Source organism: Oncorhynchus nerka, linkage group LG16, assembly GCF_034236695.1.
Source record: "Oncorhynchus nerka isolate Pitt River linkage group LG16, Oner_Uvic_2.0, whole genome shotgun sequence".
Taxonomy (NCBI): Eukaryota; Metazoa; Chordata; class Actinopteri; order Salmoniformes; family Salmonidae; genus Oncorhynchus; species Oncorhynchus nerka.
Window position 1 is genome coordinate 18015249 of NC_088411.1, and position 26614 is coordinate 18041862.

At 47.4% G+C, this 26614-nt stretch overlaps 2 protein-coding genes across 9 annotated transcripts in view; one reads left to right on the forward strand and one right to left on the reverse strand.

Moving 5' to 3' along the window:
• myocd (myocardin) overlaps window positions 1–26614 on the forward strand; it is a 149137-nt gene that overhangs the window by 112829 nt on the left and 9694 nt on the right. For 4 of the 6 annotated variants that reach the window (XM_029684913.2, XM_029684915.2, XM_029684918.2 and 1 more), the window contains exon 5: window positions 8449–8514. The exons of 1 other annotated variant lie outside the window; for it this stretch is intronic. In XM_029684913.2, the coding sequence (XP_029540773.2) occupies window positions 8449–8514 (66 nt within the window). Of the gene's footprint in view, window positions 1–3267; window positions 3682–8448; window positions 8515–26614 lie in introns of those variants that run through there. One more of the 6 variants, XM_029684916.2, reaches the window with a different exon arrangement.
• LOC115144142 (uncharacterized) lies at window positions 1027–24731 on the reverse strand. Of its 3 annotated transcripts, XR_003865783.2 has the most exons (4): window positions 24429–24721; window positions 7604–7806; window positions 3274–3354; window positions 1027–2280 (listed from the first exon to the last, which is right to left on the reverse strand). XR_003865783.2 is itself a non-coding variant. In XM_065002471.1 (2 exons), the coding sequence occupies exon 2, from the start codon at window positions 23465–23467 to the stop codon at window positions 22850–22852; it is 618 nt and encodes a 205-aa protein (XP_064858543.1). In that variant the 5' UTR covers window positions 23468–23927; window positions 24429–24731; the 3' UTR covers window positions 22816–22849. The 3 variants fall into 3 exon arrangements, 1 of the variants encoding a protein (XP_064858543.1); XR_003865782.2 differs by having other exon boundaries at window positions 1027–3354; window positions 24429–24718; XM_065002471.1 differs by lacking the exons at window positions 1027–2280; window positions 3274–3354; window positions 7604–7806 and adding an exon at window positions 22816–23927 and having other exon boundaries at window positions 24429–24731.

Sequence of the window (26614 nt, forward strand, 5' to 3'; positions counted from 1 at the left end):
CTCTCCCCTCTACTGCGTCTCCTCTCCTCCTCACCCTGGCCCAGGTCTCCTCTAGGGGAGACACAGTGATTTCCTTTGCTTTTCTGTCTCTAGTCTCCAGTCTGCCTCACAGCCCAGCAGGCTGCTGCTTCTCCTGGGGGACCAGAGGAGGAGGGAGGATAGGGAGAAGGGAGAGGATAGTTACCATGGTATAAAACACTTGTGATATGATTCAGACTACCACAATCCACCACACTTCCTTTACATACACTGGTTGACAAATGGCCGAGGGACAACTGGAATCCATGCACAGAGATGCTGTATGTCAAAGATGTGAAGCATGCAATACTTCCTATCAGTGGCTATTTTGAGGGGAAAAAACTGGGTCCCAGTAATGCACTGTGCAGTGTGCACTCTAAGAAATATTGGGGACTCGAGAAACCCTGGAGTTCCTCAAGTAACAATTGCTTATCAATAGTTCATATTTGCACCTTGGTTAGTTGAGGGGCTCCTGGGGGAAGCCTTGAATTGAGGCGTGGCTCAGTGAGGCTGGCATTCCTGTTCACCTGTTCTGTTGTATTGTCATCACATGTTAAGGTTAAACACGGACAGATTTGTAGCTTCAGTGAGGCTGGCAGAGCTGTATAACTTCCTCAAGAGCCTATGCAAATCCCAAAGTGGGAATCAGCAATGTTAATACTATATTAGAATATGTAACATGCATAAATATTCAAGGAACATTTGAACTTGCATTGTACAAACTTAACACAATGACATTTACGCTAACGGTTGACCAAAAATAACCATGTGAAAGTCACGCCTCCAATCTGATAGGCTGCCATCTCTATATTATTACAAATGAAACCCCTCCCATCACAAAAAGGTTCCAAAGGGTTCCTCAAAGACCCCTTTTTCAGCTGGAAAGGTTCCGCCGGTGTGGCAAGCCAGAAGGTTCTTCCAGGCACCTTTACTTCTAAGAGTGTCGTGAAATGAACAAAGGTTGGGTTAGTGCCATTGTTTTGAAATGAAAGAAAATGTTCTGTACAGTTCATCCATGCAAACTTTATTGTTGATTTGTCTGACTAGTCATTGTGTCAAAGTTCATCCTAGGTTTTATACATCATTTTCACTTCAAATTATTCCATTTTTTTTTAACTCTCAACTTTTAAATGAGACATTTCCCCCTGTGTCTGTAACACTAGAAAGCAAGTGTACACTAAATGTTCATAATATTCCTTTTTTGATAAAGCTGTCTGCACTAGTGTAGTTCTTGATTAACCTTTGCTGAAAAACAGTACTGTCTGTTATTGGCACTGAGTACACATGACTTGTATTATGACAGTGTAGCGTATCTAAAATGACCATTATACTGTGTAGAGGGTATGTTGGCCAGTTAATGCTGTACTATGTACACAAACATAAATCATAACCCCAAGGTAATGAATCTCTTCCTGAGGAGACACACACCACACACACACACAGAGTATACGGAGGCTCCAGACAGGTCAGATGAGACTTGTCACGTCCGTTGACACACGGCCCAATTAAAGGGGAGAATTAGTCCAGGACTGGGTGACCTCCCCAGGAATCTCCCTCCCATGCTGTGTGTACACTGTCAGACCCAACCACCAACCCTCCCTTTAAGCACTCTCACCTGCTAATTAGGGAGGCCAGGAGCTGTGCGTGTGTGTGTGTGTGTGTGTGTGTGTGTGTGTGTGTGTGTGTGTGTGTGTGTGTGTGTGTGTGTGTGTGTGTGTGTGTGTGTGTGTGTGTGTGTGTGTGTGTGTGTGTGTGTGTGTGTCTGTGTGTGTGTGTGTGTGTGCGTGTGCGTGTGCGTGTGTAAGGCACTGAGTGCCCAGGACTGTCAGAGGGAACCCAGTGGATTTGCAGCCCAAGATGTCCTTACATAAATATTTGACTTTACTATTGTAAGTCTATGAGAGTCCAGTCCAACACACGTCATAGCCATGGCCAGCAGCTACGATTTTCAATTTAATGTCATTTATTGTTTTAAATTAATAAACGTGTGTGTATGCATTCCTTAGTCATTAAACCCAAGTAGCCTGTTGTGTAAAATGTTCCGCTGGGGTTATAGGAATTTCATTGTGAGGAGATGTAGTCTATCCGACACTGTGTTTTTTACTTTGGATAGGTTTGATGTGTGCAGCTTGCAGCTGTGTATGAACTGGGCCAGATCCTGTAGGACCCCGGGATGGGAGCAGCCAAGGCTAAGGCACAGTGACAGTGGCATCAGGAGCGTTCAGCCACATTCCCAGCTGTAGTCGGTGAAGGCTTATTCATCTGTAGGGAAAAGAACAGTAGCCTTCTGAAACAACACACACACTAACACCTGCTGCCCTGTCAGACCAACAGCAGCCATGGACACCAGCTACGACCACGTGGAACTGAACTAAGATGTTATAGGAGTCTGACACTAGCTGAAGGTCCCGAAGCAAGGCCTCTGTGAGTGTAGTTGAGGATAGTAAAGAACGTTTTGTAGCTGTATGTCAGTTTATATGATCTGAGCTGAACGAGGCCTCGAGGAGTTGGGAATGGAGAGGTGAGTGATGATGTGAGTGGGTTGAGTGTTGAGAGATATGTAAGACTAGCCCTGAATGATCTTTAAAACAGTTGTTGGGGAGCTTTTAATGTCGTCTCTGAGGAGAGCAGGCACACAGCTCAGATTGGTGTGCATGTTGAGAGAGAGACAGAGAGAGAGAGAGAGAGAGAGAGAGAGAGAGAGAGAGAGAGCGAGAGCGAGAGAGAGAGAGAGAGCGAGAGAGAGAACAGAAACTGACAAATGCTAGGCTGGTATGTGGGAGATGGAGGAAGGGAAGCCTTGTTGATTATCGACCAGAGAGTCATACTACTTCTCACTGTACACATCAACGTCAGTCATTATGACACAGGTAGTGTGCTTTATATTCCTCCCTTGTGTGATAGTCTAAAGGAATTGTGTATGTTTTGTTGGGGTGGGGGGTTGTGTGTCTGTGTACAGTCAGTATATCAGCTTGTTTGTCTATGTACATGTATCTGTGTGTGTCTAAGCATGTCTGTGTCAGAGCAGTAACATATTCAGAAGGTCTGGGGGAGTCTCCAGTCCAGCCCTCCAGCCTGGAGTCCTCTTGGCTCCCTCTCCCTAGGAGGAGGAGCTACTGGAACTTTTATTTCCTAGTCCCTCTGTGCAGAGGACATCATTACCTACTGGAGGAGGGGTTAGGGGAACTGTGGGAGGGGCTATGGGAAGCCTCAGTGGTTAGCTCCTCCCAGCAGAGGGCATATCACTCTACTTACTCTCTCTGGCGTGGAGACTCAGAGCTCAGAGCTACATGGGACCAAAGCCTGGCTGTCTGCCTCACTGTCCGACTCCCACAGCTACCCTAGGGAGAGAGAAGGAGTGAATAGAGAATAGAGAGAGAGAGAGGAGTGAAGAGATACGAGAGCTACACCACCGTTTTTTCTTATTTTCTTGTAATAGCTGTTGTGTTGTTGATGACGAGCGTTTGGCCAGCTCTGGTCTCGGTCTCGGTCTTGGTCTCCGGTCCCAGGAAGAGGCAGGGTCATTGAAGTGAAATTGTGTGTCCTGTCCCGTCGCTTGTGCCAGTTTTATTTTTCCCTCCTGAACACTGGAACCATACTGGGACATTATGACTCTACTGGGCTCTGAACACTCCATACTGATACGAAGCAAGTTTAGATCAGGTAAGATCCTATACTGTGTGTGTGTGTGTGTGTGTGTGTGTGTGTGTGTGTGTGTGTGTGTGTGTGTGTGTGTGTGTGTGTGTGTGTGTGTGTGTGTGTGTGTGTGCGTGCGTGCGTGTGTATCTTTTCATGTTTACTCACCTATCGGTAATCACCTATGCAATTGTCCATTCATTTGTCCATCCAACCCTTTGGACTGGCACTTTGTTGATGTACTGCATGAACGGCCTCTAACATATGATACAATATTTGCGCTGGCGTGGAATAAGGAACATGTATTTGTTTCAATGCCATTGTCCCACCGTCTGTACTTGTATTGTGTTGATAGTGTACAGTAGTACAGGTACATGCTCTTTCTTTATGCTTCATCTGTGGTAGAGTGTGATTGGCGTTGCCTCCCGTGCAGCAGAGCACAGAGACGTACCAGCAGGATGAGGGAGGTTGGATGACAGGTGTGTGTCATTTAGTAGGGCCGGCTGATAATGTTGTGGAGGAGGAGCAGAGGGACTCCGTCATCACAGAGTTGATGGAGGATACCACCCGCCAGAGGTGACTCCCTTTCATCACGTTGCTCTGCTCTGTAGATGCTCTGGTGTGTAGCTGCTTTGTTATTGAGCCGCTCGTAGAAGTCAAAACACGTGACCCCGGGTACGTGTGTGGTTGGGATCAATCCCATTTAGATTTTGTTCATTCGGGACGTGAACTAAAATTCCAGTTCAAGAACAGCTAAAATCCTCATTGAAAAGAATATATTTGAATTGAATTGGAATCGACCCCAACCTTGTGCACTTGTTTACAAGAGTTCTCTTGTGCAGGGTCACGTACTTGTTTGCTTTTGAAGAAAGAGTAGTGGGAGGTTAAAGGTTGTCAGCATTAGACTGTGATGAGAGCGGTGTGTGTGTGTGCGCGTGTGTATGTGTGGTGTGTGTTGGTGACCTTACCTGCCTGTCTCAGAACAGTGTGGACTACAGTACTTATTTTAAACCCTTCTAACACACAGCAGCTGTTCGGGCTTCTCCTTGTATCTCCCTCTATCTCTGTTCTTTCTCATACACTTAAACACACACACACACACACACACATACAAACGTCTCTCTCCATCTCTCTCTCTTCTCTCCATGTCTCCTGTATATGCAGTCTACTCTTTATCTTGCAACTTTTGTCTCTATGTATATGTCTGTACTGTGAACAATACTGCCCCCTCTCTGAAGGGAATGTCACTGACAGCCAGAGACACAGCCAGAGACACAGCCAGTCTAATGCTTGGGACTTTCTCCATGTCCTGCTGTCACAGTTTGATACACACGGTTTATAGTCAAGCAGCATTTTATCCAGTGATTCATTTCACTGTGAACAAAACGTAGGGAACAACAATACTTGAAAGGCTTTTGCCAACTCTCTTTCTCTCTCTTTATTTGACTCCAGTGCAAATCTCTCTGCACTCGGCGCGGTAATTGCTTACCAGCAATCGCAGCCCAAATTGTGCTTTTCCTCTGTGTTGTTTAGACCAGCAACCGCGTGCTGGGAAATGACCTCTGGGCTCTGGGGGGAGAGAGCGAGATGTAAGGGCTGAAGTCGTTGTAGTGGTATGGTCAGAGAGAGAGAGACTTTCACACGGCAGCGGCTCAGGGATTTGGTGTTTTGGTGTTGCTGTGTAACACACATTAGGCTGATAGACCAGTTATTACTGCACTGCTGACGTGGGGAGAGTGTTTAGTCTGACATGCTGGGTCACAGAGAGAGAGAGAGAGACGGAGAGAGACGGAGAGCCTGGCTGAGGTTATTACAGTTGGGGACGTGTTTTTTTTTTGTGATGTAATGTTACAGCCCTTTCATGTATGTTATGTGTTCGGAGTTCCAGTTTATTAGAGGAAGTTGGCCAGTCAATGGAAATGGATGTCGCCAGGACAATAAATGACGTTTGAAATAATCTCGGTCCGTGGCTGGTTGGCTGTCAAGGAGAGAGAGGCTTGTGTTAGGCCGTGAACACGCAGTTAACACATTTATGTAGTGACCTATGCTGGACTCAAACTCCCAACTCTACTACTGCCAGCTCCATGCTCACACCGACAACAGTAAGCTATGGGAACTACTACGGGTGAGATATTCTAGCAGCGAGGGATAAGGATCTCAGAGGGGTCCTAGGGGACGTGGATATGTTGAACTATTCTAGTGGGGACCAGAAGTCCCCCACAATTCTTACTGTCTGGGGACATTTTGTTAGTCCCCACCAGGTCAAATGCTACTTCTAGGGGGTTGAGGGTTAATGTTGGAATTAGTGTTGGGGTTAGAATTGCGTTAATGGTTAGGGTTAGGAGCTAGGTTTAGGTTTAGGGTTAACATAACCTTGTTGTAAACCCTGATATAACGTTCCAGTAGTGTCCATCTAGCTTGTTAATGATTTTTGACATTTATTTTTTCACCTTTATTTAACCAGTTAGGCTAGTTGAGAACAAGTTCTCATTTACAACTGCGACCTGGCAGTTGGAACACCAAGCTTCCCTACGTAAACTCGGTGTATTATATCTCTATAGCTCTCTCTCCCTGAACTGAGTTGTGATTAACAGTAGCGCTGGCGTGTCTGTGCTATCTCTGTGGGGTTTCAGAGGGCCAGTTGTTGGTAATATAAAGCAGGGAAGTAACTATAACTCAGCTCAGAGCCAACTCTGTTACACACTGACAGGCACCACACTTCCAGGGTGGGACAGGGTGAGGATGGATCTGAAAATGATTGGCCCTAATGCCATAAATTAAACAGTGTGTGGAAGCAGAAGGGTGCGTGTTTATTGGCACTGTGAGTGAATGTGTGGAAGGCGTTAGAGAGAGAGTTAGAGGGAGAGAGAGGGAGAGAGAGAGAGAGAGAGAGAGAGAGGGGGAGAGAGAGAGAGGGGGAGAGAGAGAGAGAGAGAGAGAGAGAGAGAGAGAGAGAGAGAGAGCGCTCAGGTTAAAGAAATGTTAGAAACCGTAGTCTTGTTTGGGGAACTCCTCTTTAGAGGAAACCCTTAACTATACCCTTTGACCTCTCCAGGAGCATCGCAGCTGCTTTGACAACAGCTGTGCCATGGTTGTTATGACTGTGTTGCCGTGTCTTTTTGCTCCAGGAATCTTTTTTGATTTGATTAGACTGATCGACATTTCTGTACAGTCAATGTTAATTGCTATGCCAGTAATTGAGATCACCAGAGCAGTGAACAGACTCTCCTGACATGGGGGACACAGGCCCTTTTGACAATTGGACGGGCTATTTATGAGCTGTTTATAAGATATGAATCAGATATTTAGAGATCCATAAGGTGTTAAGAATAATTGTGTTATGCAGTGCGGTGGGTGCAGTGCGGTGGGTGCAGTGCGGTGGGTGCAGTGCGGTGGGTGCAGTGCGGTGGGTTACTGATCCCTTGGCGGAAAGAGAGAGGAAGCGAGGAGATAAAGAGAGAGATTCAAAGTCATTTCGAAGGGTTACTATACTGAAAAATGGTTTGCTCTAGACTTGAACCGTATCTGTGACATACTTTGTCACAGTGTCCTGTCAGAGTGAATGGCTGTGCTCTTGCCATCTGATGTACGGGTCAGGAGGTTACGGCTTGGGGATGTAAACTCAACCAGATGTTTAGAGAAGTGTGTGTGTGTGTCATTATGAAACAGAAGTAGATGGCCTGAGAGGAGGGAGAGATAAAGCCAAACCACACACACACACACACACACACACACACAGACCAAAACACACACTACTGGTCCAAACTTTTCGAACACCTACTCATTCAAGGGTTTTTCTTTAATTGGACTATTTTCTACATTGTAGGATAATAGTGAAGACATCAAAACTATGAAATAACACATATGGAATCATGTAGTAACTCCCAAAAATGTTAAACAAATCAAAATAGATTTTAGATTTTAGATTCTTCAAATAGCCACACTTTACCTTGATGACAGCTTTGCACACTCTTGGCATTCTCTCAACCAAAAACGTTTCATCGGTAGTGTCCACCACTCCTCAAACATCGCTCGGTATGTGTCACAGTGTTCCCATGGCGAATTGATAAAACAGATCTCTGAGACTCTACGTAGCAGCTCTGTCCAGTCAACGGTCCACTCCAACCCCAGAGCAGCTAAAGAGTGATAAGCCTAAAGAGAAACACAACGAGAATCAGTAGATCCACATGAGAAAGAACACATCATACCACAATATCAGCTGGAGGGTGCCACTGTGAGACCCTCCAGCTGAGGTTATGGGCCAGTGTATTTGTCAGAACACAGAGAGACGCACACCCTGCCAGACCACACACTGCCTAGCAGATCTGTTTAAAGGCGAGGAGCTGTGTTCATCATTCCCTGCATCCTGTTCACAGAAATATTTGTCAGCCCACAGTGCCATTTCTTCCTTGTTTTGTGTGTCTGTGCAACTCTTCTACGTCATTGGCACACAGAGAGATTGGCATGAAGCTTGTTTTGAGGACGGGAGCATCAGAACTTTGAGAACTTTGAAACAGTGGTGTGTTCTATCACTGAAACTTCGTTGATGTTGCTCCATGAAACTGTCAAACCCGATTCTCTAACCGTCACACAACCATAACTATACTTTCTCTGCTGCTATGGTCATCTGACATTAGTAGCATACTCAGTCTCTCTACCCCTCCTCTGTATCTCCTTCCCTCGCCCTTTTCTGCCCTTCCCTCATCTCTCTGTCTCCCTCCCTCCCTCATCTCTCTGTCTCCCTCCCTCCCTCACCTCTCTGTCTCCCTCCCTTCTCCATCTCTCCCCCTATAGTTCTGCAGTTAAGACTTCAGCAGAGGAGGACTCGAGAACAGCTTGCAGACCAAGGCATCATGCCTCGTGAGTAACACTCTTTTACACACGAAGTCATGCGCATGTGTACACACACACACACACACACACACACACACACACCGCTCATAAGTGTGTGTGACACCATGTACTGCATTACTATAGTGAGAGAGAAAGAGCGATAGAAAAAGAGAGAGATTTAACTTGCAACTGACAACGGCGATGAAACAAGACACGCTACATGGGCCTTGCTTCTACGAGCTGACGCACTTACCTCATGATAACACAACGTAGTCCTTAACACTGTAACCAGAGACCCATCTATCCTGATAACACAATGTTTAAGCTGATCTAGGATCTAAACCTCTAACCCCATAATATGTTATAGCGGATATATGATCACCTCTGTGATCTATGTGGAAGCCATGAATCATCTTGCACAGTGAGACAGTAAGGGAGTATCCGACAGACAGGCAGGCAGGGAGACAGGTAGGTAGAAAGGGGCACACACACACACACACACACCCACGAAACCGGTATATTTCATCTGCTCATAAAAGTAGGGCTACAATACAAACTGGCTAACGTCTGTGAGAGAAGCCAGTCGCGAGTCATCTCCACTATACAGTCCAGAGTTGTAGCCTGTGTGAGTGCACTTGTATGAGTATTTATAAACCGGCTGCAGGCTGGGGTTAGGGGGTTGTTGTAGTGTAGTAGGGAGGGTTGTTGAATGCTATCTCTCTGGCACGGTTTGACATTCGTTTCACTGGGGCTCCAGCAGTGAGATAACCGTTGGTAAGTGTGTGTGCAGGGGGAATTCAATCCAGAGGCCTAGCACTGCCAGTGTGTGTGTGTGTTTGTGTGTGTGTGGAGGGGGGGGGATGACTGCCCATGAATGTGTGTTAATAGACGGCACTCAGAGAAATCTTCAAAAAACCTTTCCATGTGTACTGCGGACCTCTCGCATACAATCAGCAGATAAACGGCCAATCGAAAAATTCTTCTGAAATAGTATTTGCCCTGTCGACCAATCACGTTTCCCCTAGCTGCTTTATCTCCGGCAGACTCCCAGAAACTGATAGGCCATGCTGGGCCTCTGGATTCCGTTCCCTCGCACACTTACCACTGGTTGCACACACACACAAACACACACAATGTATTATCCTTCACAGGACAAGGGACTAGGCAGCCAAATCCAAGCCTCTCACAGTGTGATGGAGAGAGAATGGGATTTCTCATTCTGTGCAGTTTTATTATGTAAATAAGGCTCATATTTAATCATATTGTTTTTCAATGTCAATCATTTTTGACAGAATACCATTATCAGTATTGTATGCACAAGTGTGTACGTGTGTGATTGCATGTGTGTGTGTGAGATGGACACGGCGTAGGGTGTGTGTATATATTACCCAGGGAACATCTGGTGTTTATTAGTATCCCAGAGTGCTGCTTCGGCCTCTCAGGGCTCTCTGGCTTGTGGCTGGCTGAGGATGAGTCCACACACTTGCACTCACCCACACACACACACCCACCCACGCACGCACGCACGCACCCACCCACACACACACACACACACACACACACACACACACACACACACACACACACACACACACACACACACACACACTCTAAGTCCTCTACTCCTCTAACACGATAAGCGTGTCGTTTCACCACAAATCTCCATTTCCCTAGATGTGGTACTTTTTCTTTATTCCATAGGGCCAATGTAAAAACTATGATTAGTACTGTATAGTTTATTCTACTGCGTTAATAGCACCATATACTGCACATAGGATTGGGATCTGAAGTGAGGTTTAAATTAGACAGAAAGTAAATAGCGAGTTTTAGTTTAGCTTTAGGATGTTTTGACTTGGTGCCAACTGTAAAGTAGACTGACTCCTACCACAGGGTATGTTTCTATAAGAGATAATAGTCTGGAGAGCTGTGTAAAAACACTAATGCCCTGCTGTGTTGTTATTCGGTGTCTGGACAGTGCTTAAATTGTTGCATTTGGAGAGTGATGTAATCTGCAGTGCTAACGTCACGGAGAGTGTTGTTATATGTTGTTTGTACAGACTTTATATTACGTGGAGAGTTGATATGAAGGAGCTGTGTTGTGCTGGAGATTCTTTTATGTGGTCTTCATGCATCTCTATAAAGCTTCTGCAGCCCTTATGTCAGGCTAGAATCATGTGCGAGTCAGAGTGAGAGAAGCGGACAGAGTGAGTGACAGGCCGGGGCAGATGGTGTATTAGCAGACGGTGATCTCACCATCGCATCCCATGTGGCTGGTTAGCAACATGACCACTGCTATGCCAGGACAAACCATGCCAGGACAGACCAGGCCAGGACAGACCAGGCCAGGACAGACCGGGCCAGCAGGTGATCCCTGTACCCTCTAGGGAAGGACACAGAAGGCCCTAGTCAATTGCTCATACATCTTTCTTTCCTTCCTTCGTTCTACCTTTCCTTTCTTACAGCCTACCTTCACAGCAAAATCGCCCGTGTTCATATCCTGGTGAGGGCAGTTTTGGTGATGATGTGGTGTTACTTTGTGCCACTATGAATGCCCCCTGGTATTCAAATCAAATCAAATTTATTTATATAGCCCTTTGTACATCAGCTGATATCTCAAAGTGCTGTACAGAAACCCAGCCTAAAACCCCAAACAGCAAGCAATGCAGGTGTAGAAGCACGGTGGCTAGGAAAAACTCCCTAGAAAGGCCAAAACCTAGGAAGAAACCTAGAGAGGAACCAGGCTATGTGGGGTGGCCAGTCCTCTTCTGGCTGTGCCGGGTGGAGATTATAACAGAACATGGCCAAGATGTTCAAATGTTCATAAATGACCAGCATGGTCCAATAATAATAAGGCAGAACAGTTGAAACTGGAGCAGCAGCACAGTCAGGTGGAAGTTGCTTTTATATTGCTTTTTAAGATGTTGTTAAAAAAATACTGTTGTTCAATCAGGGTGTCAAATTGGCCAGTGTTACCCAGTGTTGGATTTTCAGTGTAACATTTCTAGAGTTGATTCAGTTGTTAAATTGACTCTGTAAGTGTTAAATGAACACTCATTGATGTAAAAGAATGCCCGTGTTGGTGTTAATAACCAGTGTTAAACCACAACCATGACCATCATTATTATATTTCTCAGCATGGTCTGTTGATTGTTTGTTTCAATATCTATGTTTTTGCATGTACATTGATTGATTGATTGATTCATCTTACGCTAGTCAAATATAAATAACATACATTTTGATAAACAAATCCAATGTTACTTGGATGTATTGCACCTGTTACTGAAATGCTTTATGTAGTCTCATGTCTTAGTCTTCCCAACCCAGCAGCCATTCTGAATGCAGGTTGTGGGCGAATACAAATTCTTAATGTTGGATATCCCCACTCTGGCTGGATTTCAAAAGGAATTACACATCACAGCATAATGTGACTTGCAGGCCTGATGTGACCTGTAAACCATGAGTTGCAGGCCATTGTATTAGGGTAAAACTAGGCCTTATAAATGATGTGTTGTTTTGTATTACAATTTCATGGAATACAATTTCATGATAACATATTCATTTAGGATCACACTTGGTGAAGGCCACTGGACTGAAAATGTATGAATGAAACAACCATGTCTCTGTCACAAATACAGTCATGGGTGGTAACTCTACAAGTCACTCAAAAGGCAAGACACTCTGGGAAATATGCAATTAACACTGAAAGGTGTGGATCCATATAGACAATGAACCAGTGTTAAACGTAACACTCTCTGTGGATTTAACACTGGAGGATTTACTGTAAGGTCAGTGAACACCATACGTGTACCTCAGTACTGTAGCCAGACATTTGTTGCAATTATGCAATTCTACACATTTTTTTCATTGGGCATGTTCCGTTTTAATGCTAATTCAAGCTAAAAATATAGGTGTGTTGACTTGTATGCTAAATGAACAACTGAGGTAGGGAGTGGCATGGTACATATAGCCATAGAAGCACAGTGACATATGCCTCAATGCGGTCATATTTATGGCTTATTGCAGGTCTTGCTTTCAGTTAGTTATGTTTTGACGTTCCCAGGAGAGGGAACGTCATTCCAGCACTGCTTGCTAGGAATTCCATCTGATGGTGTTTGCATATTTAGGTAAAAAGACAAATAGTTCCTTGTTTGAAAAGGTGGGTGGAGTACTGAAAAATCTGCATTTAAGTACACATACTGTCACCTTGATTGTAATTTACTCAAGTAAGAGTAAAAGTAGCCCTCTTAAGAAACTTCTCAAGTAAGAGTGAAAAAGTATCCGGCCAGAAAACTACTTACAATTCATGACCACAAACATGTGGACACCTGCTTGTCGAACATCTCATTCCAAAATCATGAGCATTAATATGGAGTTGGTTCCTCCTTTGCTGCTATAACAGCCTCCACTCATCTGGGAAGGCTTTCCACTAGATGTTGGAACATTGCTGCTATAACAGCCTCCACTCATCTGGGAAGGCTTTCCACTAGATGTTGGAACATTGCTGCTATAACAGCCTCCACTCATCTGGGAAGGCTTTCCACTAGATGTTGGAACATTGCTGCTATAACAGCCTCCACTCATCTGGGAAGGCTTTCCACTAGATGTTGGAACATTGCTGCTATAACAGCCTCCACTCATCTGGGAAGGCTTTCCACTAGATGTTGGAACATTGCTGCTATAACAGCCTCCACTCATCTGGGAAGGCTTTCCACTAGATGTTGGAACATTGCTGCTATAACAGCCTCCACTCATCTGGGAAGGCTTTCCACTAGATGTTGGAACATTGCTGCTATAACAGCCTCCACTCATCTGGGAAGGCTTTCCACTAGATGTTGGAACATTCCTGCAGGAACTTGCTTCCATTCAGCAACAAGAGCATTAGTGAGGTCGGGCACTGATGTTGGGCGGTTAGGCCTTGCTTACAGTTGGCGTTCCATTTCATCCCAAAGGTGTGTGATGGGGTTGAGGTCAGGGCTCTATGCACGCCAGTCAATTTCTTCCACACTAAACTCGAAAACAAAATATCTGTATGGACCTCGCTTTCTGCACCGGGGCATTGTCATGGAAATAGGAAAGGGCCTTCCCCAAACTGTTGCCACAAAGTTGGAAGCATAGAATTGTCTAGAATGCCATTGTATGCTGCCATTTTACTGCGTGCATATGTGCTCTGTTTTATACATATTTCACCTATTCGGCCCCCTTCACTGGCTTCAAAAGGGGCTTAGCCCGAACCATGAAAAACAGCCCCACACCATTATTCCTCCTCCACCCAATTTTACAGTTGGCACTATGCATTCGGTCATGTAGCGTTCTCCTGGCAAACCCAAATTCGTCCGTCGGACTGCCAGACGGTGAAGCATGATTCATCACTCCAGAGAAAGCGTTTCCACTGCTCCAGAGTCTAATGGCGGTGAACTTTACACCACTCCAGCCAATGCTTGGCATTGCGCATGGTGATCTTAGGCTTGTCTGAGGCTGCTCGGCCATGGAAACCCATTTCATGAAGCTCCCGACAAACAGTTATTGTGCTGACGTTGCTTCCAGAGGAAGTTTGGAACTCAGTAGTTAGTGTTGCAACCGAGGACAGATTATTTTTTCGCGCTTCAGCACTCGGCGGTCCCGTTCAGTGAGCTTGTGTGGCCTACCACTTGGCAGCTGAGCAGTTGTTGCTCCTAGACTTTTCCATTTCACAATAACAGCACTTACAGTTGATCGGGGCAGCTCTAGCAGGGCAGAAATTTGACAAACTGACTTGTTGGGAAGGTGACATCCTGTGACGGTGCCACGTTGAAAGTCACTGAGCTCTTCAGTAAGGCCATTTTACTGCCAATGTTTGTCTATGGAGATTGCATGGCCGTGTGCTCTGTTTTATACACCTGTGAGCAACAGTTGTGGCTGAAATAGCCGAATCGACTAAATTGAAGGTGTGTCCACATACTTTTGTGTATATATAGTGTAAGTACTAGCATTTTTTACACCTGGTAAACTGTGACAGCAAACACAAAGAACAACCACTTAGTGTAATCTTGTGGACCCCAGGAAGAGTAGCGGCTGCGTTAGCGGCTAAATTGCAGATGTCCTCCCTCCAGCACAGGTAGTCTCCAATGAAGACTGACATCAAAACAAAGTCCATAGGCTGTACAGTTTCAATGATGGTCCTTTTCAAAGTTGTCTTAATATTTACTGTATCAGTGTGTTCAATTCCATTCAAAAAAAGGTAATTGCTACTCAAGAGTTTAGAATCAAAATTTCAATAGCATGAATGAACATTTATTTCACAATAGAATTTCAGGTACGTGTGATGGTGAATGAGTACTAAAAGGATTTACACCAAGTGTGATATACCTATCATTCTGTACTCAGAATGGAAGACCAAGGAGGATCAGGTAGGTGTTACAACAGCCAGAAAACATTGAAATGTCACTATCAATCATGTTACTAGTATGCAAAAAGAGACACATTTCAGCATGGGATTAAACATCAAGGTAGGTATTCAGGTAAGAATCATGTGAGTTATAAATGATCGAGCAGTGCAGATATCAATTGCCGAAGTCAACTCAATCATCTTTTTCCTGCCAAGGTAGGATTTACCCTCTGTCCTCCTTCTCTTCCCAACCGCTCCTTTACACTTGGAAGGGTCTTTCATTTTCTTGGCTGGCCCATTCTCCTCCCCTTTAGTTTAAATGTACTTAAGTGTATGTAAAGGCATTACTTGTAGCGTGTTACTACCCACCTCTGCCTGTTTGGAACACTGACAAGAAGAGAGCATTAAAAAAAAAATTGTATAATATTATTTTTTGCCCAATTTGATTGGGTGGGCGGATGGGCCCGGACCCACCCCGTACCTACGTGGCTGATGTACCTTTAACACTGACCTAGTGTAAAAATCTAATTCTAAGGTGTTGAATGCCAGGTATTAGTGAAACCCATACCAGTGTACCTTTAACACTGAGTTAGTGTACCATTTTAATGCCACTGGTGTTGGAAAGTGTTGGTGTTAAAAGCTTAACACTTTCTGGTGGTGCCCAGATAAACACTTCAAAAGTGTTAGATTTAACACCCACTTGTTCAATTTACCGATCAGATTTCACTGTGTTCTTTTCTAATCTCCACTTTTTGGTCTTTTAGGCATGTATTTGGATATTCTCTCCTGAAGGTCATTTAACTCTTAAAGTAGTCCAGTAGTTTCTCTATTTGGAAAGGATATTGATCAGTGATTGTAACCAATAGCCGTACTCTGGACTAGATAGATGTAACTATAATTTGTGGTCTGTACAAAATGATGACTCTGTGGCTCGGCAGATGTAAGCGTATAACTGTTGTTTTAAAATGTTCTGTCAATTCTTAATGAGACGGCAATAGTTCTAAATTAGAAGGAGCCGATGAAATATGCTTAATATCATTCCATTCAATTGTTTCCCTGCACTGGAGATTCAGATGAGGAGCATTAAGGCCCAGCTGGCCTTAATCAACTCATATACAAAAACGTTAATAGTCAAGGGAGTTAATAGTGTGGTTTTGCTTGCTGTGTATATGTAGACCCGGAGGGGGACATATCATCTGTGGAGGCTCAGCTGAGGCTGAAGAGAGCTCGCCTGGCAGACAACCTCAATGACAAACTGGCCCTGAGACCTGGCCCCATGGAGCTGGTGCACAAGAATATAATTCCCGTAGACTCTGCTGCCTTCAGACAGGCAGCCGCCACGACAGGTATCACTGAGTGATCGGATGCCCTTTGCACGTAACACCTATCTGCCTGTATCTTGACGTGTGTGACTCACAATCACCGGTGTGTGATTTTTGACACGTAAACGTGTGAGTTTGGTTTTAAATTCGTTTTTGAGTTTGAAAAAGGTGTGTTTTAACTCTTTAGTGGCCTGGAAATAAGGCTATACAGCTGCGGTGAAAAACGAACCGATGGACCTAGACTAAACGTAGTAAACCTTTTTAAAGGCGAAGTGCAGTCAAAAGCGTGATTTCCTGTGTTGTGTATATACGCTGAGTATACAGAATATTAAGGACACATTCATAATATTGAGCTGCATCCCCCTCTTTTCCCCTCAGAACAGCCTCAATTCGTCAGGACATGGACTCTACAATGTGTCGAAAGCGTTCATTTACATTTTACATTTACATTTAAGTCATTTAGCAGACGCTCTTATCCAGAGCGACTTACAAATTGGTGCTTTCACCTTATGACATCCAGTGGAACAGCCACTTTACAATAGTGCATCTAGGTCTTTTAAGGGGGGGAGAAGGATTACTTTATCCTATCCTAGGTATTCCTTAAAGAGGTGGGGTTTCAGGTGTCTCCGGAAGGTGGTGATTGACTCCGCTGTCCTGGCGTCGTGAGGGAGTTTGTTCCACCATTGGGGGGCCAGAGCAGCGAACAGTTTTGACTGGGCTGAGCGGGAACTGTACTTCCTCAGTGGTAGGGAGGCGAGCAGGCCAGAGGTGGATGAACGCAGTGCCCTTGTTTGGGTGTAGGGCCTGATCAGAGCCTGGAGGTACTGAGGTGCCGTTCCCCTCACAGCTCCGTAGGCAAGCACCATGGTCTTGTAGCGGATGCGAGCTTCAACTGGAAGCCAGTGGAGAGAGCGGAGGAGCGGGGTGACGTGAGAGAACTTGGGAAGGTTGAACACCAGACGGGCTGCAGCGTTCTGGATGAGTTGTAGGGGTTTAATGGCACAGGCAGGGAGCCCAGCCAACAGCGAGTTGCAGTAATCCAGACGGGAGATGACAAGTGCCTGGATTAGGACCTGCGCCGCTTCCTGTGTGAGGCAGGGTCGTACTCTGCGGATGTTGTAGAGCATGAACCTACAGGAACGGGCCACCGCCTTGATGTTATTTGAGAACGACAGGGTGTTGTCCAGGATCACGCCAAGGTTCTTAGCGCTCTGGGACGAGGACACAATGGAGTTGTCAACCGTGATGGCGAGATCATGGAACGGGCAGTCCTTCCCCGGGAGGAAGAGCAGCTCCGTCTTGCCGAGGTTCAGCTTGAGGTGATGATCCGTCATCCACACTGATATGTCTGCCAGACATGCAGAGATGCGATTCGCCACCTGGTCGTCAGAAGGGGGAAAGGAGAAGATTAATTGTGTGTCGTCTGCATAGCAATGATAGGAGAGACCATGTGAGGTTATGACAGAGCCAAGTGACTTGGTGTATAGCGAGAATAGGAGAGGGCCTAGAACAGAGCCCTGGGGGACACCAGTGGTGAGAGCACGTGGTGAGGAGACGGATTCTCGCCACGCCACCTGGATTCCACAGGGATGCTGGCCCATGTTGACTCCAATGCTTCCCACAGTTGTGTCAAGTTGGCTGGATGTCCTTTGGGTGGTGGACCTTTCTTGACACACAAGGAAAACTGTTGAGCGTGAAAAACCCAGCAGCGTTGCAGTATTTGACACACACTGGTGCTCCTGGCACCTACTACCATACCCTGTTCAAAGGCACTTAAATATTTTGTCTTCCCCATTCACCCTCTAAATGGCACACATACACAATCCATGTCTTAATTGTCTCAAGGCTTTAAAATCCTTATTTAACCTGTCTCCTCCCCTTCATTTACACTGATTGAAGTGGATTTACCAAGTGACATCAACACGGGATAATAGCTTTCACTTGATTTACCTGGTCAGTCTGTCATGGAACGAGCAGGTGTCCTTAATGTTTTGTGCACTCTGTGATTATTTCACATTATGAGGTTGGAATAATACTGTGAAATTGTGAAAATTATGATAATGACGTTTTAGTGTAAGAGCTGCTTGAATAGACCGCCTGAAATGTAAGTGTGTTTTGGCGGGAGGGAGTTTTGGCCTGCCTGGCGACATCACCAGGCGGTATAAGCTATTGGTAACACTTTACTTGACACCCATGTCATCACCTAACCTGTCATAATATGGTCAAAACACTGTCATGACACACATTTAGACCTGTTGTGACATATTGTATATTACATTATTTTATGTCTGGCTACTTGTCAACAGTATGTTTGTTTTATATTTCCTGAAATTGAACATATTAAATTATCATTGGAATTGCGCACACATTGATGTCATACCTACACCTACTCCAACGCTCTGTTGCTGATGTCTGGAATGAATGCTGGAGCAGGACAAAGCATGAGGAGCAAGCTCAACTGGCTTAAAGTGCATTGTCTTAGTCCAAGTAAAGTGACACAGGATGGTCATAATGCTTCATGACAGTGTCATAACGTGTATTTTCTACAAGTGATTTAAAATATGATGAGAAAAAAACATGACTGTAAAGAATTCCTTGCAACAACAACAAAGGAATTAAGAAACAAACTTCCAAATGAAAGGACATTTCTTGGCAGGGAAATTAATTGAATAAATGTGGTTTGACACTGTTATGTAGGTGTCATAACCAGACAAAAAATTACGGAATATAAGTCACAACAGGTGTAAATATATGGGTCATGACAGTGTTATGACCATATTATGACAAGTTAACGTTTGAAAAGTTAATCGACCAATAACAAATTGAGTTTCAAACCTCTGCCAATAACAGCTAGTTTTCAGGTTACATATCCCTCCCATTAGGCTGGTCCAATTAGGCCCCTCACAGTTCACTTCCAGACAGTCCTAGAAAAATGTTTGCTGGACAAATTGCTCTTTGTTTCTTTTTGACCATTTTAATTTAAATAAAGATTATATGTTAGGTACTTAATTGTTACACAGAAATGATTTGATATTGATACACTGAACAAAAATATATATAAAAAATATATATATAAAATATAAAAAATATAATGCAACATGCAACAATGTCAAAGGTTTTACTGAGTTACAGTTTATATAAGGAAATCAGTCAATTTAAATAAATCAATTAGTGCCTAATCTATGGATTTCACGTAACTGGGAATACAGCTATATCGTATGAAGGGGTGGATCAAAACGCAGCGTGGTAAGTGTTCACGATAAATGTAATACTTAAAACACTCAAACAAAAATAACAAATAGGGAAAACCGAAACAGTCCTGTCAGGTGAAGACACTAAACAAAAAACAACTACCCACAAAACCCAAACGAAAAAGGAGAACTTCTATATTTATTTATTTTACCTTTATTTAACTAGGCAAGTCAGTTAAGAACAAATTCTTATTTTCAATGATGGCCTAGGAACAGTGGGTTAACTGCCTGTTCAAGGGCAGAACGACAGGTTTGTACTTTGTCAGCTCGGGGGTTTGAACTTGCAACCTTCCGGTTACTAGTCCAATGCTCAAACCACTAGGCTACCCTACCTCCCCAATATATGATCCCCAATCAAAGACAACGATAGACAGCTAGCTGCCTCTGATTGGGAACCACACCAACATAGAAATAAAGAAACTAGAATGCCCACCCTAGTCACACCCTGGCCTAACCAAAATAGAGAATAAAAACCTCTCTATGGCCAGGGTGTGACAGTACCCCCCCAAAAGGCAAAACCTGACTCTAAAGGGGAGGGTCCGGGTGGGCATCCCTTTACGGCGGCGGCTCTGGAGCGGGACGTAGACCCCCCTCCGCCCGCAGATCCCTCCACTTTGGTGGCGGCCCTGGTGCATGGACCTTGACTGGAGGAACCGGGCCGCAGATCATCGCCGGAGGAACCAGACCACTGATCATCATCGGAGGCTCTGGACAGGGGACCGTCGCCGCAGGATCCGGACTGGGGACCGTCGCCGCAGGATCCGGACTGGGGACCGTCGCCGCAGGATCCGGACTGGGGACCGCCGCAGGCCCCGGACTGGGGACGGCCCGCAGGCCCCGGACTGGGGACCGTCGCCGCAGGATCCGGACTGGGGACCGTCGCCGCAGGATCGGACTGGGGACTCGCCGCAGGCCCGGACTGGGGACCGTCGCCGCAGGATCCGGACTGGGGACCGTCGCCGCAGGATCCGGACTGGGGACCGTCGCCGCAGGATCCGGACTGGGGACCGTCGCCGCAGGATCCGGACTGGGGACCGTCGCCGCAGGCCCCGGACTGGGGACCGTCGCCGCAGGCCCCGGACTGGGGACCGTCGCCGCAGGATCCGGACTGGGGACCGTCGCCGCATGCCCCGGACTGGGGACCGTCGCCGCAGGATCCGGACTGGGGACCGTCGCCGCAGGCCCCGGACTGGGGACCGTCGCCGCAGGATCCGGACTGGGGACCGTCACCGCAGGATCCGGACTGGGGACCGTCGCCGCAGGATCCGGACTGGGGACCGTCGCCACAGGCTCCGGACTAGGGATCGGCTCCTGACTGGGGCCCGGCTCCAGAGGCTCCGGACCTGGGGACCGTCGCCACAGGCTCCGGACTAGGGATCGGCTCCGGATGCTCCGGACTGGGGCCCGGCTCCGGACTGGGGCCCGTCACTGGAGGCTCCGGACTGGGGACCGGCTCCAGAGGCTCCGGACTGGGGCCTGGCTCCAGAGGCTCCGGACTGGGGCCCGGCTCCGGACTGGGGACCGACTCCAGAGGCTCCGGACTGGGGCCCGGCTCCGGACTGGGGACCGACTCCAGAGGCACCGGACTGGGGACCGGCTTGATGCGTGGGACCGGTACCGGTGGCACCGGGCTGATGACACGCACCTCAGGGCGAGTGCGGAGAGAAGGCACAGGACCTACTGGACTGTGGAGGCGTACTGGAGGTCTAGTGCGGGGGCCTGGTACAGGTGGCACTGGGCTGAATACACGCACCTCAGGGTGAGTGCGAGGAGGAGGCACAGGACGTACTGGACTGTGGAGGCGCACTGGCGGTCTGGAGCGTAGAGCTGGCAAAACCCGTCCTGGCTGGATGTTTATTTTCACCCTGCAAATGCGGGGCGCTGGCACAGGACGCACTGGGCTGTGCAGACGCATCGGAGACACAGTGCGCAGAGCCGGCGAAATATATATACAAAAATATATATAAAAAATATATATATAAAATATAAAAAATATAATGCAACATGCAACAATGTCAAAGGTTTTACTGAGTTACAGTTTATATAAGGAAATCAGTCAATTTAAATAAATCAATTAGTGCCTAATCTATGGATTTCACGTAACTGGGAATACAGCTATATCGTATGAAGGGGTGGATCAAAACGCAGCGTGGTAAGTGTTCACGATAAATGTAATACTTAAAACACTCAAACAAAAATAACAAATAGGGAAAACCGAAACAGTCCTGTCAGGTGAAGACACTAAACAAAAAACAACTACCCACAAAACCCAAACGAAAAAGGAGAACTTCTATATTTATTTATTTTACCTTTATTTAACTAGGCAAGTCAGTTAAGAACAAATTCTTATTTTCAATGATGGCCTAGGAACAGTGGGTTAACTGCCTGTTCAAGGGCAGAACGACAGGTTTGTACTTTGTCAGCTCGGGGGTTTGAACTTGCAACCTTCCGGTTACTAGTCCAATGCTCAAACCACTAGGCTACCCTACCTCCCCAATATATGATCCCCAATCAAAGACAACGATAGACAGCTAGCTGCCTCTGATTGGGAACCACACCAACATAGAAATAAAGAAACTAGAATGCCCACCCTAGTCACACCCTGGCCTAACCAAAATAGAGAATAAAAACCTCTCTATGGCCAGGGTGTGACAGTACCCCCCCAAAAGGCAAAACCTGACTCTAAAGGGGAGGGTCCGGGTGGGCATCCCTTTACGGCGGCGGCTCTGGAGCGGGACGTAGACCCCCCTCCGCCCGCAGATCCCTCCACTTTGGTGGCGGCCCTGGTGCATGGACCTTGACTGGAGGAACCGGGCCGCAGATCATCGCCGGAGGAACCAGACCACTGATCATCATCGGAGGCTCTGGACAGGGGACCGTCGCCGCAGGATCCGGACTGGGGACCGTCGCCGCAGGATCCGGACTGGGGACCGTCGCCGCAGGATCCGGACTGGGGACCGTCGCCGCAGGCCCCGGACTGGGGACCGTCGCCGCAGGCCCCGGACTGGGGACCGTCGCCGCAGGATCCGGACTGGGGACCGTCGCCGCAGGATCCGGACTGGGGACCGTCGCCGCAGGCCCCGGACTGGGGACCGTCGCCGCAGGATCCGGACTGGGGACCGTCGCCGCAGGATCCGGACTGGGGACCGTCGCCGCAGGATCCGGACTGGGGACCGTCGCCGCAGGATCCGGACTGGGGACCGTCGCCGCAGGCCCCGGACTGGGACCGTCGCCGCAGGCCCGGACTGGGGACTCGCCGCAGGGACTGGGACCGCGCCGCATGCCCCGGACTGGGGACCGTCGCCGCAGGCCCCGGACTGGGGACCGTCGCCGCAGGATCCGGACTGGGGACCGTCACCGCAGGATCTGGACTGGGGACCGTCGCCGCAGGATCCGGACTGGGGACCGTCGCCACAGGCTCCGGACTAGGGATCGGCTCCTGACTGGGGCCCGGCTCCAGAGGCTCCGGACCTGGGGACCGTCGCCACAGGCTCCGGACTAGGGATCGGCTCCGGATGCTCCGGACTGGGGCCCGGCTCCGGACTGGGGCCCGTCACTGGAGGCTCCGGACTGGGGACCGGCTCCAGAGGCTCCGGACTGGGGCCTGGCTCCAGAGGCTCCGGACTGGGGCCCGGCTCCGGACTGGGGACCGACTCCAGAGGCTCCGGACTGGGGCCCGGCTCCGGACTGGGGACCGACTCCAGAGGCACCGGACTGGGGACCGGCTTGATGCGTGGGACCGGTACCGGTGGCACCGGGCTGATGACACGCACCTCAGGGCGAGTGCGGAGAGAAGGCACAGGACGTACTGGACTGTGGAGGCGTACTGGAGGTCTAGTGCGGGGGCCTGGTACAGGTGGCACTGGGCTGAATACACGCACCTCAGGGTGAGTGCGAGGAGGAGGCACAGGACGTACTGGACTGTGGAGGCGCACTGGCGGTCTGGAGCGTAGAGCTGGCAAAACCCGTCCTGGCTGGATGTTTATTTTCACCCTGCAAATGCGGGGCGCTGGCACAGGACGCACTGGGCTGTGCAGACGCATCGGAGACACAGTGCGCAGAGCCGGCGCAGGATATCCTGGTCCTGTCCTGGCTGGATGCCCACTCTAGCCCGGGGAGCTGGAATAGAGAGCACCGGGCTATGAATCGGCACTGGAGACACCATGCGCATCTCTGCATAACACGGTGCCTGACCAGTCACATGCTCCCCACGGTAAGCACACGAGGAGTTGGCTCAGGTTTGAACCCTGACTCAGCCACTATCCTCGTGTGCCCCCCCACAAAATCTTTTTGGAGCTGCCTCTCGGGTTTCCGTGCTAGCCGTGTCCCCTCGTATCGTCGCCGTTTCTCTTTCGCTGTTTCCACCTGTTTCCGTGGCAGGGTCTTGTCCCCTGCTCTAACCTCCTCCCAGGACCAGGATGTCCTCCACTCTCTCTTTTCTCCCGGGCCCAGGATCCCTGCTCCTCTTGAACACGCTGTTTGGTCCTTTTTCGGTTGGTAGTTCTGTAACGATCGTCGTATGAAGGAGTGGACCAAAACGCAGCGTAGTAAGTGTTCATGATAAATTTAATACTCAAACATAACAGAGAGGGAAAACCGAAACAGTCCTGTCAGGTGAAGACACTAAACAGAAAACAACTACCCACAAAACCCAAACTAAAAAGGACAACTTATATATAATCCCCAATCAGAGACAACGATAGACAGCTGCCTCTGTTTGGAACCACACCAACATAGAAATAAATAAACTAGAATGCCCACCCTAGTCACACCCTGGCCTAACCAAAATAGAGAATAAAAACCTTTCTATGGCCAGGGCGTGACACTATACATCTGTTGGTCACCTTAAAAAAAACTAGGGTTGTAGATCAGAAAACCATTCAAATTGCCATTGACAAAAATGCAATTGTGTTTGTTGTCCGTAGCTTATGCCTGCCCATTGCATAACCCCACCGCCACCATGGGGCACTCTGTTCACAACATTGACATCAGCAAACCACTCACCCACACGATGCAATACAGCTGTCTGCCATCTGCCAGGTACAGTTGAAACTGGGATTCATCTGTGAAGAGCACACTTCACCAGCGTGTCATTGGCCATCGAAGGTGAGCATTTACCCACTGAAGTTGGTTACGATGCCGAACTGCAGTCAGATCAAGACCATGGTGAGGACGACGATCATGCAGATGAGCTTCCCTGAGACGGTTTCTGACAGTTTATGCAGAAATTCTTTGGTTGTGCAAACCCACAGTTTCATCAGCAGTCATCTGGGTGGCTGGTGAAGAAGCCGGATGTGGAGGTCCTGGGCTGGCATGGCTACATGTCCTGGGCTGGCTTAGTTACATGTGGTCTGTGGTTGTGAGGCTGGTTGGACGTACTGCCAAATTCTTTAAAACAACGTTGGAGGCGGTTTATAGAAGATAAATAACTAAATGAACAATCAACTCGGGCAACAGCTCTGGTGGTTATTCCTGCAGTCAGCATGCCAACTGCACGCTCCCTCAAAACTTTAGACATCTAAACACATTGTGTTGTTTGACAAAACTGCAGATTTTAGAGTAACCTTTTATTGTCGTCGGCACAAGGTGCACCTGTGTAATGATCATGCTGTTTAATCAGCTTCTTGATGTTCCACACCTGTCAGGTGGATGGATTATTTTGGCAAAGGAAAAATGATTGGTAAAATGTGGGATATAAACAAATTTGTGCACAACATTTGAGAAAAATAAGCATTTTGTCCGTCTGTAAAATATCAGGGGGTCTTTTATTTCAGCTTATGAAACATGGGACCAACACCTTACATGTTGCGTTTATATTTTTGTTCAGCATTAAAAAACTTTTAAGTTTACTGTGAACCACAAGCAACCGAGAGCATGCATTGAATTGCATGCAGTTCAGCTCTCTGTAGAGTTGGTGGTATATTTTGCAACATCATAGCTTCCCTATTGAAATGATGTGGCAACCACAGAACACTATAAAAGCATACTATTTTCTAAACTGGCCAGAAAACCCATTCTGGAAATAGATAAGGATCCCTTAACCTTGGGCATCCTACTGGGACATATTGAAATGTTTCTCTTACATCCAAGTATGTTAGTCCTCCCCTTTATATCATGCCTGGGTTTTTGTATACGCTGGTTTTCTGTTTTCCTCCTCGGGCTCTTCAGTAAACATATTGCGTAAGGTCAACACGGGGCTGAAGAGGCGAGGTTTACTCTACCTCCCTATGAACAGGGAGGATGCTTATTGAGACAAACAGCAGCTGTATTTGGGTCCACCCTTCTCTCAAGAGAAGTGTGTGTGTGTGTTTGTGTGTGTGTGTCCCTCCCCCACTTCTCTGATTTATATGGCTCCAGTGAGTCACCTATGAAGGTATCTGATTGGACAAGGCTGTTGTTCAGCTGTCTGCCACCTCCCCTTCACCCCTCTCACACACACACAAACCTTATATATCACGGAGACCCCCACCCGCTCCATCCTGCAATGCGATGACCTCTTCCATTTCTTTATCATCTTTGACAAAATATTAGATCTCTGACATCCAGTTGCAGTCCTTGCTGACAGAGAGATGTTATGTGGAGGAACTCAGGATGTGGTTAGTTTGAGACGATCATGCATCAGGACATAATAATAGCCCAGTAACAACTTGTTCTGTCCCCATGCTAATGTCCTTTCTGTGACCGAGTGGGACTAAAGTAGACAACCCTACCCAGTCAGGTGGTCCTGAACCTGTGTGTGTGTGTGTGTGTGTGTGTGTGTGTGTGTGTGTGTGTGTGTGCGTGCGTGCGTGCGTGCGTGCATGAGGGAGAGAGAGCACAAAGAGAGCGCAGAGTGAGCGCAGAGTGAGTGAGTTCAATACCAACAGGTGGTAGGAAATAACACCCAGGCCTGTGCCGCTGTGTGTGTGCAGGCCCAGCGTGCCACAGAGCAGGGCTGATGGTGTGATTGAAACCAGGGTCTGGTCTTGGCAGGTCACATGTTCTCATTCTAAAAGAGAGTCACAGGCACACGCACAGACACACACACATTACCACTCCTCCCCTCTCCTGGCTCTGTCCCTTTGTTAACCTCAGGCTCTGCTCCTCCAGATAACATAGTCTCTAACAGCTAAACCAATCAAGGCTCTGTTCACTATCACTTCAGCCAATCAGGGCTGTGTTCACTGTAAAGTGGCCATGTCAATCTCTGC